Below are 13,699 nucleotides of genomic sequence, written 5' to 3'. Positions count from 1 at the left end.
GTGGAGAAGTGATTTTAGTCAAACACCGATTAATAGAATTTTTTATGGATATTTTTATTGCACCACTTTTCAAGGTTTAGTTTTATTCTTCCTTTACCGATACATTAATTTATTGCTGAGTTTTTTTTAATAGAATGGAATGAAATCTGATTTTTTTTTCCAATTTTTTATTTAAATAAAAGAATTTGAAACAAAGTGATGTTTTATCCAAGAAACTCCCTCGTGACATACAAGTCACAACCAATCAACTAGATAAGAAGTGGAAATGATTATTTTCCTTTGATTTGCATCAAACATGATGTTAACTAATTGAAAGGGATAATGCTTGTATGTGTTTGTTGCCCATGCCATTATGTTGCAAGAGTTTTGTAACGTCTTAGATTCGACGGCTATCTCAAGATAGTCTTTTCAGTGTGTTTATATCACCACTCACATGTATCTTAGGAAACTTCACCCATCCCAGAATTGGAAAAATTTCTATGGGGTCGGGTCACCCTTCCCAGAATTACTACAAGTCAATCATGCTAAATTTTGAAGTTCGTGTGTGATTAATTTTTGAAAAGAAGATTGTGAGAACCTGAAATTCCAGCAGTAGCAGCAACTTAGATTTCGGAAGATGATATTTTTCCAGCAGACAAAAATCCAGCAGACAGAATCCAGCAGCAGAAGAGTTCAGTAGCGAGATTCTAGCAGATAGCTACTGGTTCTGCTCAGGACTTGTAACTAAAGCATTTAACATGGAATAAAGGCTGTTAATGGCAGATTATGGTCATTAATTGGAAGGCTAACAGTCAGATTTTGGCCTATAAATAGCACCCTCAATCTCTGAATTGATGTTACCAAAATCTTGAGTTATCACTTGAAATTAGAGCTAAGAGAGTGCATTTTTCGAAGCTGAAAAATCCAGTAGCGAGGCAAGCAGATTTCCAGACTTCAACCGAAAAACTCTAGCAAATTACGGTAAGTGGGCTTATATATAAATATCTTGAAATCCGTTTGATAATTCAGTTTTAAAGTTCAGTTTCTGTATGTTTGATTTTTGATTTTGAAGCACTGAAACTCCCTAGTGAACTAATGGTATGAATATATATTCTGAACATTTCTGAATTCTGATTCTGATTCTGGCCTCACCCCTTAGAGGAGAGAACATATAGGGGACTGATATCAGTTTAGCCATGAAATTCACTAACGTGTTCAATGCTTACTAATTCTGATTTCTGTTCTGAAACCTGTGATATCTGAATTACGATTACTGTTCTGAAAATAAGAATTTTTCTGTACATTATTGTATTACTGTTTCTGTAAAATGGTTTTTGAAAACTGGGAGTTATTCCCGCCCCTGCTTACTGAGTGACAATCATATCACTCACCCACCAAACCCATCTTAGATAAGAACGAGGAAGAAATATTAGAAGAAGAAGAGCAGATCCAGTTCTGGGGCTGGTGAAGAAAATTATTGTTTTCAGTTTATGTTTATGTTAATTCCGCTGTATCTGTTAAGACACTGTTATGTCTGGTTTACATTTCCGATGTAAAACATCAGTATTCGAGTTGTAACAGACAATTGATTTATTTCGTATTATGAATAAAAGACTGGTTTCTGAATTCTGTACTCTGAGGCTGGTTGTTTTCGAATGTAAATTTGAGAGCAACGCCGATGTCAACCAACCCCCGTCCCGGGGCGTGACAAAGATGCACATTTTTTATACGAGTAATACATATCAAATCTTTTAAGCTATTCTAGACTCCACAGTCCTATACTTGAATGAGATCAGTTCGTTCATGTTGCCTTCATCTAGATGTCTGCCAGGAACCACTCATTTTTCGTGCAACTTCATGACACCGACGATCACCTCTTGCCATCTTCGGCTCCGAGTGTCACAAAATAAATTATTAGATATATATGGGCTTGGCATTTGTGCTAGGAGTTCCTAAAAGATCCAAATTTGAGGAAAACCCATAATTTTTTTTAGGGTGAATATGCTGCATACATTCATTGGAAAGGCGAAGCATAGAAACAACCGTAGATACCAAAATGACACTAAAAAATCTACACTTGTACGAGACCGACTCATCAAGAAATTAGTCAGATCAAGAACGATGAGGACTGGTCGATGTTGGTAGGTGGGTAAAAACTAGAACGGGGCCAGATCGGTGTAGCCATAAACAAACTGATGGATTATTGTCGGTATTTCGGGGAAAAAGCCGGCAAAATATATAATTGGAGAACAAATTTATTCGATGACAACAATACAAGAAAACCCTTCTGCCAGCGCCGATAAAACCTAACAAAGTGATGAACTATTGCAGGAATTTCGGCAAATAAGCTGGAAAATGCATAATCGGAGAACATATTTATTCGATGACAGCAGTACAATCACGCATTATACGAAAACACTCGAACTGTTAAAGCTTGGAAAAATCGAAAAGACACAAACATACGGAAATTTATTCTTAAGTGATCACGAACATAGGAAGAAGGGCTGCATGCGTTTAGTTTGGGGCGATGCTTCAATCGGTGCAGCAGCGATACATAACATACTGATCCATTGTCTTCCCGCATTCTGAGCAAACGATACGCTCAGATACGTAGCCGGCATACCCTGGAAGAATCAGGCGGTTGCAGTGCTGCTCTGTGGCTGTGCGCACCCCTCGTGTTTCCTCGTCGAGAACTCCCACAAACTTGTCAGCATGATCGACCCTGTATGCCCATTGAGTGTGATTGTCCATAACAGTCAGCAGAATATCGCCATTTCCCTTCATCAACTCGTAATTGCCTCGGCTAAAAACAGCCCACCCCACTTCGCTGCCGTCGAACGTGAGCATGTTCAGGATCTCCTGCATCACGGTGTCGGAATCGAAAGACGACCCGAGTCGTTTCTTGGAGTTCAACATGCTCATCAGTCTCGTCCAGAAGAACCAAATGTAGTCGTTGTAGCTATCGAGAGGGAACGTGTGGCTCAGTTTCTCCCTCACGATGACATCGTGGCAGCGGCGGACTTTTTCTTTCGGGTTGCTTTTCCCCACGTAGAGCATTTCCAGATTGATGCGCATTGCGGCTGCTGCTGTTCGGGTGGATTGGGTGAATCTACGGACCCATTCGATGTCCTCTCCTCCGTACAGGCATATGATCTTGTTATCCCTTATCTGTGAATGAATGAGATTTTTTTTAAAAAAAATTCAGGATTTTATTGATCAGAGTGGTCGAATTAGTGTTGGTGAAGGGCTGCTTACCCAATCTGTAAAACGTGGATCTATGGCATCCGCAAGTAATTCCAGGTTCCAGGTGCTTTCTGCCCATAGAGTCATTTCTCTTTGCTTAGTAAAAGGGAAGCCATTGCTCCCCCAAATCCACATCATCGGTAAGGCGTCAAGATTAGATAGTTTTGCTTGTGGATCCAGGACAACAAGCATTGGCCTGTGTGTGAAATTCCAGACTTCTCGGATGTATCTTACTGCCACCGGCTCGATGAATGAAGGGTGCTCCACTGAATGCCAAGGCATCAAGTTTTGCAGGTTCCGGTATTCTGTATCTTGAAATGAGGCCATTGAAGTTGAAGAATCGACTATGGGGAGCCAAAGAACCTCGTATTCTTGCCTCGTTGGGTGTTGATTGTAAATTGAATGGAGAATGTTGAGCTCTTCGTGAGGAATGTCGAGGTCAGTGATCAACAATAGTACATGCTTGGACCTCAATATATCGAGTTTCTCCTGTCAGTTCGAGAAATCAAGAAATTCAGTCATTTAATTTAAGGGCTGTTTGGAAAATATCACGAAAACTTGTCAACTGAAAATCAGGAACTTACGTTAATCTTTTTGAGACCATGAAAGAGTGATTTCTGATCTTCTTTAGCACGAAACATCGCTTTGAACACCTTCATGTTATCAATATGCACTGCCTCCATGAGTTTCTTGAATGCAATGTACGCATCTTCTCCTCTCTTCCTCTCTGCAGAATCATAAGATCAAGATATATAGTGGGAATCTGTTACATAATTCATGTGCTGTAGACTGGTATAGATTGTGTTATAAGTAAAACTCACCGATTAAGTCCTTACAGATCTTCAATTGCGTTTGCAAGTGTTCCAGCATCACTGAAAGCTTATGAGCCATGTTTAATATCTCCCAGGACTCAGCAGTTGAAGTAAGGTACCTGATCAACAACAAATACATAGTTTTTGTTGATCGATGTTATAAATTACTACTTTCAAATGAAAAGGCAAGGTTTCTTTGAGTTTATTTTAATTATCGCCTTTTGATGTATAATGTAAAATATCGGTTAAAACCAGATGTATATATATTATATGCATACTCGTGACCGCTGCCGATGAGGTTCAGAAGTAGAGAGGCACAGGCAAGAAGACTCCTGATGATCCAGTATGCAGCTGAAGGAATATGAGCGGTAGCAGCTGCCATTTCTGCTGACTCATTGCTTATGTACTGAGAGGGAAGCTCCTTGAACTCTATAAGACAGTGTGTTACCTTCAGAGCTGTGGATAAAAGCTCGAAAACAGACTCGAACTTCTTTCTTAAATCAGGGGACTGCTGCATTGTCTCCGGCAAATCTTTGAGACTTGCTATGTTCTTGGCGAGTGGATCTTTTGTCTGAAGCTGTAAGACTAGCCAAAACTCCCCATAGTTGATGGCAAAAGCAGCAAAGGTGATGACAACTTTGGCGTCCCACGAGTAATACGACAGAGATCTGAGGAAATCCATTGTTACGGAATGAGCTTCTGCTCCAGCAGCACATTTGCAAACTATCTGTAGCATCATAAACACGTTATTTCGGGTTTAGCAAGCATAGATGAATGGTCCTTAGATTATCTGATACACATATATACCTCACTGCAAATCTTGTTAATGGGAAATGCAAGTGCTTTGACAATATCTAAGTCCCTGTAAGCACTGTCGTAGGCCTTGTCATCCAACGTAGAACTGAGGTACATCTTATCATCCAACGTAGAACCGTAGTATGCCTTGTCTTCCTTTGTATCAAAATGACGTTGAACTTGAGTTCCCTGAATCTGCATAAAACATTAAAAAAAAAAAGAAGCACTCTCCATGTGAATACGAAACTCAGTTCTTGTACTAAAAATGAAGAACTATGACATATGGATAGCATGGCCACGTACTGGAGCAATACTGTGATCAGTAGTAGTCAAGGGCTTCGAAAGACGAAAGATATCCTCGACTATGGCAAGAACCGGTTTCACATCAAAGTCTTCACAGGCCAAACTATGAGTGGCCACAATTTGCTTGCTCAGGGCACTCTCATCTGAAGATATAGAGAGGCGATTTGGATTTGGCTTCAACATCGTGTGGCCGCCCTTGGCACTCACCGTTGCACGTGGTACTGGGAGAGGATTGTAAGTGCCATGATCCTGTTCATGGCTCTGCTTCAAACTAGGATCAGTTGTGAAATTCTGCACCAACCCACCACTCAAAACTGGATCTTTTTGAGGCACCGCCGTTTCAGTGATCGGTGGGCGACTCTTAGTAACCGGAGGCAACACTTGGTAATTCGCCATTTCAGGAGGCTGTATTTGGAAGAGATATGTATGTGTTGATTGGGAATTGCTTGTGTGATGCAGAGTTTTCCTCCAGGCTTATATAGATGAGCAGAATGGGATTTTCCTTAAACAGGGAAAGTTGAAGACCGGGAGAATAAAGCTAAGTTCCTTGCTTCCAATGTGTTCTTAATCATATATGATCCCAAATCATTTGCTTCACAGTAAAAAGATCACCACTTTCGGAAATCAAAATATTTAGGACCTTTGTTTTTTATTAATCAAAGCAATCATGGGATGCATTATTTTTCATCTTCATATCTTCTCCTTGCAGATTTTTTTCCTGCAAATGCATGCATTTACTTGCTTCAAGTTTTATGTGTAGTTTTTAAATATATACACAGTTGAAATCCATCGTGTTGTTCCTCTGTCATGTTTCTTGAATTCCAGGATCCGCCCCCATCCGATCCCTTCGTCCCTCAGGGAAGGATCGACGAAATTCATCGACGAGAGGCTGAAAGGAATTTTATTCCTTGATATATTTTCCTTTTTTATCTTTAATATTTTGCCTTTCTAGACATGAGGATAATCTCGAAATTGATGATATGATCTCTTATAAATTCAATATGTGATATAAGACTATATTTTGATATGACTCGTAATATCTTTAAGATATGATATCATAATATCTTTAAGATATGATATCACAATATCTTTAAGATATTATCCTTGTTTTAAAAAGAGTTTGTTTCCTAATGAAATTGGTTTTTCTATGTTAAATAGGACTCAAAGGAGAAGAAACAAAAGGGTGAGAGAGTGACGATACAGAGCAAAAACTTTCGGAGAGACAGAGATGCATTTGTACGAAGAAAAGGTTTTCTGATTGAAGCCATCTCGTGATTGATAACTTGTTGCTGTGAAGTGCTGCCAACATCCGAAGACAACACCTAATCACCGTGTTGATTAGTGTGTGGAGTTTTGAAGATTTTTTTCACTTCTCAGTTGATGCATCCTATGTATTTTGATTATACGGTTTGTTAGAGGTTTAGGATGCAATTTGTTACTCGCCTTAATAAGGGAGTTGTTTTATTCTTTCACTAGTATTGGTTTTTGTAAACTTACAAGTTTTTCTAGTGAATTATTTTGCCCTGAGGCACCGCACAAGTATTTTATACTTGTGCATAATTTACATCTCGTATCTCGTATTATTATCATTATTCCAGCTACGTGTAGGTGTGTTAAAATCATAATTTCCGCTGCATGTTGTCGTGGGTGTTACAACACCTACGCACAACACCTACATTCTGATACACACAACACTCACTCTCAACTCACACATACACTGTGGAAACAGAACTTTCAATTGGTATCAGAGCTTCCACTTGACGCTACTAAGCGAGATCATGTTTTGTTTTGTTTTCAGAGTGAAAAGGAATTATGGAAGGATCAACAAATACTGTTTTTAGGCCTCCCGTGTTGGATGGATCAAACTATGCATTGTGGAAAGTAAAGATGAGGGTTTTTATTAAATCCATTGAAGAAAGAGCTTGGCAACGTGTACTTGATGGTTGGAGTCTACCAAAACTCGAGGATGCTGATGGAGACACACGGCTCAAACCTGAAAGTACATGGACTGTCGATGAAGTGCAAACTTCAAACTTTATTTCCAAGGCTCTCAATGCTATATTTTCATCTGTTGACACAAGGATGTTTAATTTAATCACCACTTGTGTATGCGCCAAAGATGCTTGGGAGATACTCCAGAAGCACTGTGAAGGATCCGCAAGTGTGCGTAAAACTAGGCTAAGGATGGTGACATCAAAGTTCGAAAGTTTGAGAATGGAGGACAAGGAGTCTATTCTTGAGTATGATAGCCGGTTGAGACAACTTTCTAATGAAGCTCACAGTCTTGGAGATCCCATGTCTAATGAAAGATTGGTGAACAAAGTTTTAAGATCTCTACCTGAGAAATTTAATATCAAAGTTTGTGCAATTGAAGAATCTAAAGACACTTCAACAATCAACCTGGATGAATTAATGAGTTCCCTCAGAACTTTTGAGATGAATCTTGATTTACAAAAGAAGGATAAAGGGAAGACAATAGCCCTTGAAGTTTCAACTGACTCTTATGATGAAATCCTTCAAATATCTAAAGAAGTGAATGAATCTGATTTAGGTGAAGATTCTATCTCTCTAATTACTAAAAAATTCGGTGATTACTTGAAGAAAATGAGAGAGAAGAAGAAAATTAGACAAAAATCTGTGTTGCCCAATATCACCACTTCTGCAAAAGCTCAAAAGTTTACTCATATGAAAGGACAATTTCGACCAAAAACTGAATTGCAAATCCAATCAAATGTCAGAAATTTGGACTCAGTACAATGCAGAGAGTGTTCTGGATTTGGACACTATGCCAATGAGTGTGCCAATCGACTTCGAAGAAACAAAGGCATGGCTGTCACTTTGAGTGATGAAGAGTCTGATGATGATCAAGGATCAAGTGAATCTGAAAATCACACATCGTTATCTTCTGTGATCAAGGAAAAACGCTCAATGCAAATCAATCCTTTGGGTGTTGCCACAGGTGTTGCAATACCTGGCCGCAACACCTCTTCGAATTCAGTATGTCTTAAATCTACAACCCTTGCGGAGGCAAGTCAGTCTGAAACTCAAGAGGTAGATGATGATGAAGTCACTCTAGAAAGTGTGCAGACGATGTACGAAGAATTATATGAAGACTGGATCAAAAGAACTAAAGGAAATGCAATTCTCTCCAAAGAGAATGCTGAGTTAAAGTCACAAATTTCACGACTTGAAGCAATCTTAAGCAAGAAAGATTTGGAATTATGCAAAGTCAAAGAGGAACTTGGAGAAGCAACTCAGATTCTTGCCAAGATGAATTCAAGTTCATCCAAACTTGATTCACTTTTGATGATTGGACAAAATGACAAAGCTGGACTTGGTTATCCGAACAGTCTGTTCGAAATTGGAGAATCTTCCAATACTGAGAGAAAACCAACTGTTTTTGTCAAAGAAAGTGTTGAAACCTCAAATGCTACACAAACTGAAAAAGGTGCTCCATCTAAAAGGCAAATATCTACCAAGAAGTCCAAATCCAGAAAACGCCACTTTATCTGCCACTATTGTTTTAGACCTGGTCATATCAAACCCTACTGCTTTAAACTGAGAGATGATTACAAGAGATGGGAATCAGAACAGGTGTTGCCACAGGTGTTGTATAACACCCGACGCAACACTGCCAACAGAAAACCGACGATAAAAAGGGTTTGGGTGCCAAAGGCTAAGATTCAATGTTCCGTTATTTATACTTCATTAAAGACTAACATTGCAGGAATATGGTACTTTGACAGTGGCTGTTCGCGCCACATGACAGGTTCTAAAGACCATTTGATTGACTATGTTGAACTGAGGAGTGGTCATGTGACATATGGTGATGGTGCTAAAGGAAGAACTGCTGGCAAAGGAACCTTGAATGTTGATGGACTGCCTAATCTACACAATGTGCTTTATGTCGAAGGGCTTAACTCAAACTTAATAAGCATAAGTCAACTTTGTGATGACGGTTTGCATGTTAAGTTTGATAAAGACAATTGTGAAGTGTTTGATAATTCTAATACTCGTATTTTGACAGGTACAAGGTCTGCTGATAATTGCTATCAACTTGGAGAAGACTTAGCATGCAATCATTCAAAAGTAAGTGAACTAAACTTGTGGCATCAAAAATTGGGTCATGCAAACTTCAAGACATTAAAGAACCTTTGTAAGTACGATGCTGTGAGAGGTATGCCTAATTTATCCTCTGGAATTCCGTATGTTTGTGGTGCATGTCAAAAGGGTAAGCAAACACGTGTTCCCCATCAAGTGTTGCAACACTTTGGGACAACACGGTGTCTTGAACTCTTGCACATGGATCTTATGGGTCCAATGGAAGTGGAAAGTCTTGGAGGTAAGAAGTATTCATGCGTTTGTGTGGATGATTTCTCTCGCTTTACTTGGGTAAGATTTCTTAGAGAAAAATCCGATACATTTGATGTTTTCAAGAAATTACATGCTAAGATTACTAATCTACATAATCTGAGGGTTTGGTAAGATAAGGACTGACCATGGTAAAGAATTTGAAAACTCACACTTTATATCATTTTGTGAAAAGAGAGGGATAACTCATGAATTTTCGGCCCCTAAGACTACTCAACAAAATGGAATAGCCGAAAGAAAGAATAGGACACTGCAAGAAATGGCTAGAGTCATGTTAAGTTCAAAGAATATTTCAAAGAGATTTTGGGCCGAGGCCTTGAACACAGCATGTCATATTTCAAATCGTGTGTACTTAAGGAGTGGTTCTACTATGACATCCTATGAAATCATCATGGGAAAGAGGCCGAACCTTAAGTATTTTCATGTCTTTGGGTGTGTATGTTATGTTTTGAATGACCGAGACCATCTTGCAAAGTTTGACTCTAAAAGTGACAAATGTTTATTCGTTGGTTATTCATATAATAGTCGTGCCTATCGCGTGTATAATCTGAGAACAAGAACGACTATGGAGTCTATTAACGTTGTTTTTGATGATCTTGCAGATCTAACGGGAAAAACAATCGAGGATGATATTTATGGGCTGCTGAACGAAAGTGAGACACTGCCTAACACAGATGTTGCACCCGGTGTTGTGACACCGGAGACAACACCTGCACTGGCAGAATCAAATGATGAACTAGGAAAGTATACTGAGAATGATGACAGTGTAACCAATGAAGAGATTGATATTCCTAGCAAGGTTTAGAAAAATCATCCATCATCTCAGATCATTGGAGAAACATTTGGAGAAATGCAAACGAGAAGAAAGGAGAAGGTAGACTATCGCAAAATGATGGGACTAGTATGCATGACTTCCGTATACTCTCAAGTAAGTCACTCTTGTTTTGTTTCACTCATGGAACCCAAAAATATAAATGAAGCCTTAAAAGATGAATTTTGGGTTGATGCAATGCATGAGGAACTTGAACAATTTGTTAGGAATGATGTGTGGGATTTGGTTCCCAGACCCGATAATGTGAATGTTATTGGAACCAAATGGATCTTTAAAAACAAAACTGATGAATCTGGAATTGTTGTGAGAAATAAAGCTAGGCTAGTGGCTCAAGGGTATACTCAAATTGAAGGAATTGATTTTGATGAAACGTTTGCCCCTGTTGCCCGGATTGAATCGGTTAGACTTTTACTTGCTATTGCATGTTATATGGACATAAAATTATATCAAATGGATGTGAAAAGTGCCTTTTTGAATGGCATCTTGAAAGAAGAAGCTTATGTAAGCCAACCTAAAGGATTTGAAGATCCACACCACCCGAACCATGTCTACAAGTTGAAGAAAGCACTCTATGGACTTAAACAAGCTCCAAGAGCATGGTATGGAAGGCTTACTGAATATCTGCTTGACTTAGTCTTCAAACGAGGTGAGGTTGATAAAATCCTTTTTATTCAAAAATCGAAGCATGATATTCTTGTGTGTCAAATTTAAGTGGATGACATCATTTTTGGTGCTTCTTCTCAAAAGCATGTTGATGAATTTGTTAAATGCATGTCTACCACATTTGAAATAAGCATGGTAGGAGAATTAAGTTTCTTTCTTGGATTGCAAATTAAACAAATGCATGATGGTATCTTTCTATGTCAATCCAAGTATGCCAAGAATTTGGTGAAGAAATTTTCTACCGAGAACACTAAACACATGAAAACACCAATGGGGTCGACTGAAAAATTGTCCAAAGACGATGTTGCTGCAGGTGTTGACAACACCCAGTATCGCAGCATCATAGGCAGTCTTCTTTACTTAAGTGCAAGTCGTCCCGACATCATGTTTAGTGTTTGTTTGTGTGCTAGGTACCAGGCTGATCCTAAAGTCACTCATCTAAAGGCTGTCAAAAGAATTTTGCAATATATATCTGGAACAGTTGACTTAGGTTTATGGTACACCAAAGAAACAAACACCAATTTAGTGGGCTTTAGTGATGCTGACTGGGCTGGAAACTTAGATGATAGGAAAAGTACCACGGGTGGGTGTTTTTATCTTGGTAACAATTTGGTGTCATGGTATAGTAAAAAGAAAAATTGTGTATCTCTGTCCACTGCTGAATCTGAATATGTTGCAGCTGCTAGCTGTTGTTCACAACTTTTGTGGATGAATCAAATGATTAAAGACTATGGTTTCAACAGTGACACCTTAATTGTATACTGTGACAATTCAAGTGCAATTGATATTTCAAAAAATCCAGTACAACACTCTCGAACGAAACACATAGACATTAGACATCATTTTATTCGAGATTTGGTTGATAAGGGTACAATTCGAATGGAATTTGTTGGAACTGAGAACCAACTGGCTGATATCTTTACAAAACCATTGGATTTTGAGAGATTTTCCAATCTTAGGAAGTCTCTCAGCTTGTGTACACAATGATCACTCACGGATGTTGTCCTCGGTGTTACAACACCTGTGGACAACACCCAGCATGTATGTGCATTTTATTTTTAGGATGCTAGACATATTGCATACATCCTGCTTTGTGTGAAGCCTGTACAAGTGTAGGATACTGAATGGCGTGCTCTCAGTTGTGAATCAAACTTTCCATCAATATTCTCCAAAGAATGGTGTGTGCTCAATCTAAGTCATAAAGCTGTTGAGGATGATCGTGTACCACATGATCTTGTCCAATGTAGATAATGACTTAGAAAATTCTTGAGCAATATGGTGAAAAATAGAAAAGAGAATAAAATAGAACCAAAAAAAAATGTTTAGAAGAAAATGGAAAAAGCTACCTAGAGGAGTCCAATGAAGACCGTTCTTCTAGTGTGGGAGCTACCACTTCTAAGTCAAAATACAGATGGAAAAAGCTACCTAGAGGAGTCCTATGAAGACCGTTCTTCTACAGTGGGAGCTACCATGTCTGCATTAAAAATGTTCAAGAAAGTTTGAGTCCAACTTGTGAGTGTTGCCAAGAGGTGTTGCCAACACCTAAGCACAGACTGATCACAGTTTGATCACATGCGTGTGCATTTCATTTTTGATCATACTTTAGGCATAAATTTAAGTCATTCATACTGTTGTTTTGTGAATTCATCATGTCCAGTGGGCTACCAGTTTTTGATTCATGAAATTCGAAGAACACCCTAACCAACGTAATTTTGAAATATCTTGATTGCTAATTGTTTGTGGGGTTAATTCGATCTATTGCTGACTGGTTACTTGAAATAATAAGTACACTGGTTCAGAATGTTACCGTTGGAGAGGTGTGCTTAAATATTTAGGGATAAATAAGGAACAACTTTACGGCTTACTATTTTCCCTCATATTCTAAAATCTCTCCTACCCTAACTATTTGTTTTCTTTTTCGCGCAAAAGTATCTGTGTTCTTCGTAAATTTCTGTCTTCTTCGAACTTCCCTACTTTGCTATTCTCTATTTCGCAGATGGCTGGCTTTGATCCTCAAGACATTAGGAGTGAAATAGCTACGAGCATGGGCGACAAATCACCTAACACAACACCCACAGCCGCAACCGATGTTGTGGGCATGGAAATTGTGGGTGTACCAGAAGAACCAATCCCGCTGGAAATGATCGCTCCTGGTGAACCTGGGAACGAAATCACTGTCGAGAATCCCCCAAATTTTGAGGCCGTGAATAGAGCCTTTCCCCCTGCTCCTATGCGTCGTAAGTCAAAGAGACAAGCAGGGTTCGATCCTGACTTTGTCCCTACCAAGAAACCAAGGGCATCCACCGTCCCATTTATTCTGGACCCTGATTTCTCATCTGGAGACGACTCCAATGATGATGATTTTGAGTTGGTGGCTCGCCCCAAACCAACTGTTGCTGCTAAGGAATCTGGTTCTAATTCTGGTAGTCAAAAGCCAAACCCATTCACGGATTCTCATGAAGCTGCAGAAGAACAATCTCCTGGTGAACCTGAAGATGATGAACAATCTTTGGCAGAGTTTCTTGCTCAGCTCAAAGAAGATAAGGCCGCCCGAAAACAAATGGCTAAGGAGAATGAACCTGACTCAGAAATGATGAAGGAATTCGAGCAAAACCGGCCTGGTGCCTCTGATGACTCCTCCTCATCGTCTGTATCTGACTTTGAATCTGAGGAACAAGGTGATGATGCATCTGAGGACATT

General features: G+C 39.2%; 2 protein-coding genes across 2 annotated transcripts; one reads left to right on the top strand and one right to left on the bottom strand.

Moving 5' to 3' along the window:
* Positions 1-2,214: 2,214 nt before the first annotated feature.
* On the bottom strand, positions 2,215-5,595 carry LOC142520617 (protein SIEVE ELEMENT OCCLUSION B-like). Its single transcript, XM_075623670.1, has 7 exons — positions 5,133-5,595; positions 4,842-5,024; positions 4,313-4,761; positions 4,044-4,153; positions 3,807-3,949; positions 3,235-3,711; positions 2,215-3,147 (listed from the first exon to the last, which is right to left on the bottom strand). The coding sequence occupies exons 1-7, from the start codon at positions 5,526-5,528 to the stop codon at positions 2,512-2,514; spliced, it is 2,394 nt and encodes a 797-aa protein (XP_075479785.1). The 5' UTR covers positions 5,529-5,595; the 3' UTR covers positions 2,215-2,511.
* Positions 5,596-6,944: 1,349 nt separating this feature from the next.
* LOC142520363 (uncharacterized) lies at positions 6,945-10,308 on the top strand. The gene is made up of 2 exons (XM_075623358.1): positions 6,945-9,363; positions 10,106-10,308. The coding sequence occupies exons 1-2, from the start codon at positions 6,945-6,947 to the stop codon at positions 10,306-10,308; spliced, it is 2,622 nt and encodes an 873-aa protein (XP_075479473.1).
* Positions 10,309-13,699: the final 3,391 nt, after the last annotated feature.

Source organism: Primulina tabacum, chromosome 12 (genome assembly GCF_025594145.1).
Source record: "Primulina tabacum isolate GXHZ01 chromosome 12, ASM2559414v2, whole genome shotgun sequence".
Taxonomy (NCBI): Eukaryota; Viridiplantae; Streptophyta; class Magnoliopsida; order Lamiales; family Gesneriaceae; genus Primulina; species Primulina tabacum.
Note: the sequence above shows the minus strand (reverse complement) of the source record. Positions and strands in the feature narration are given on the sequence as shown.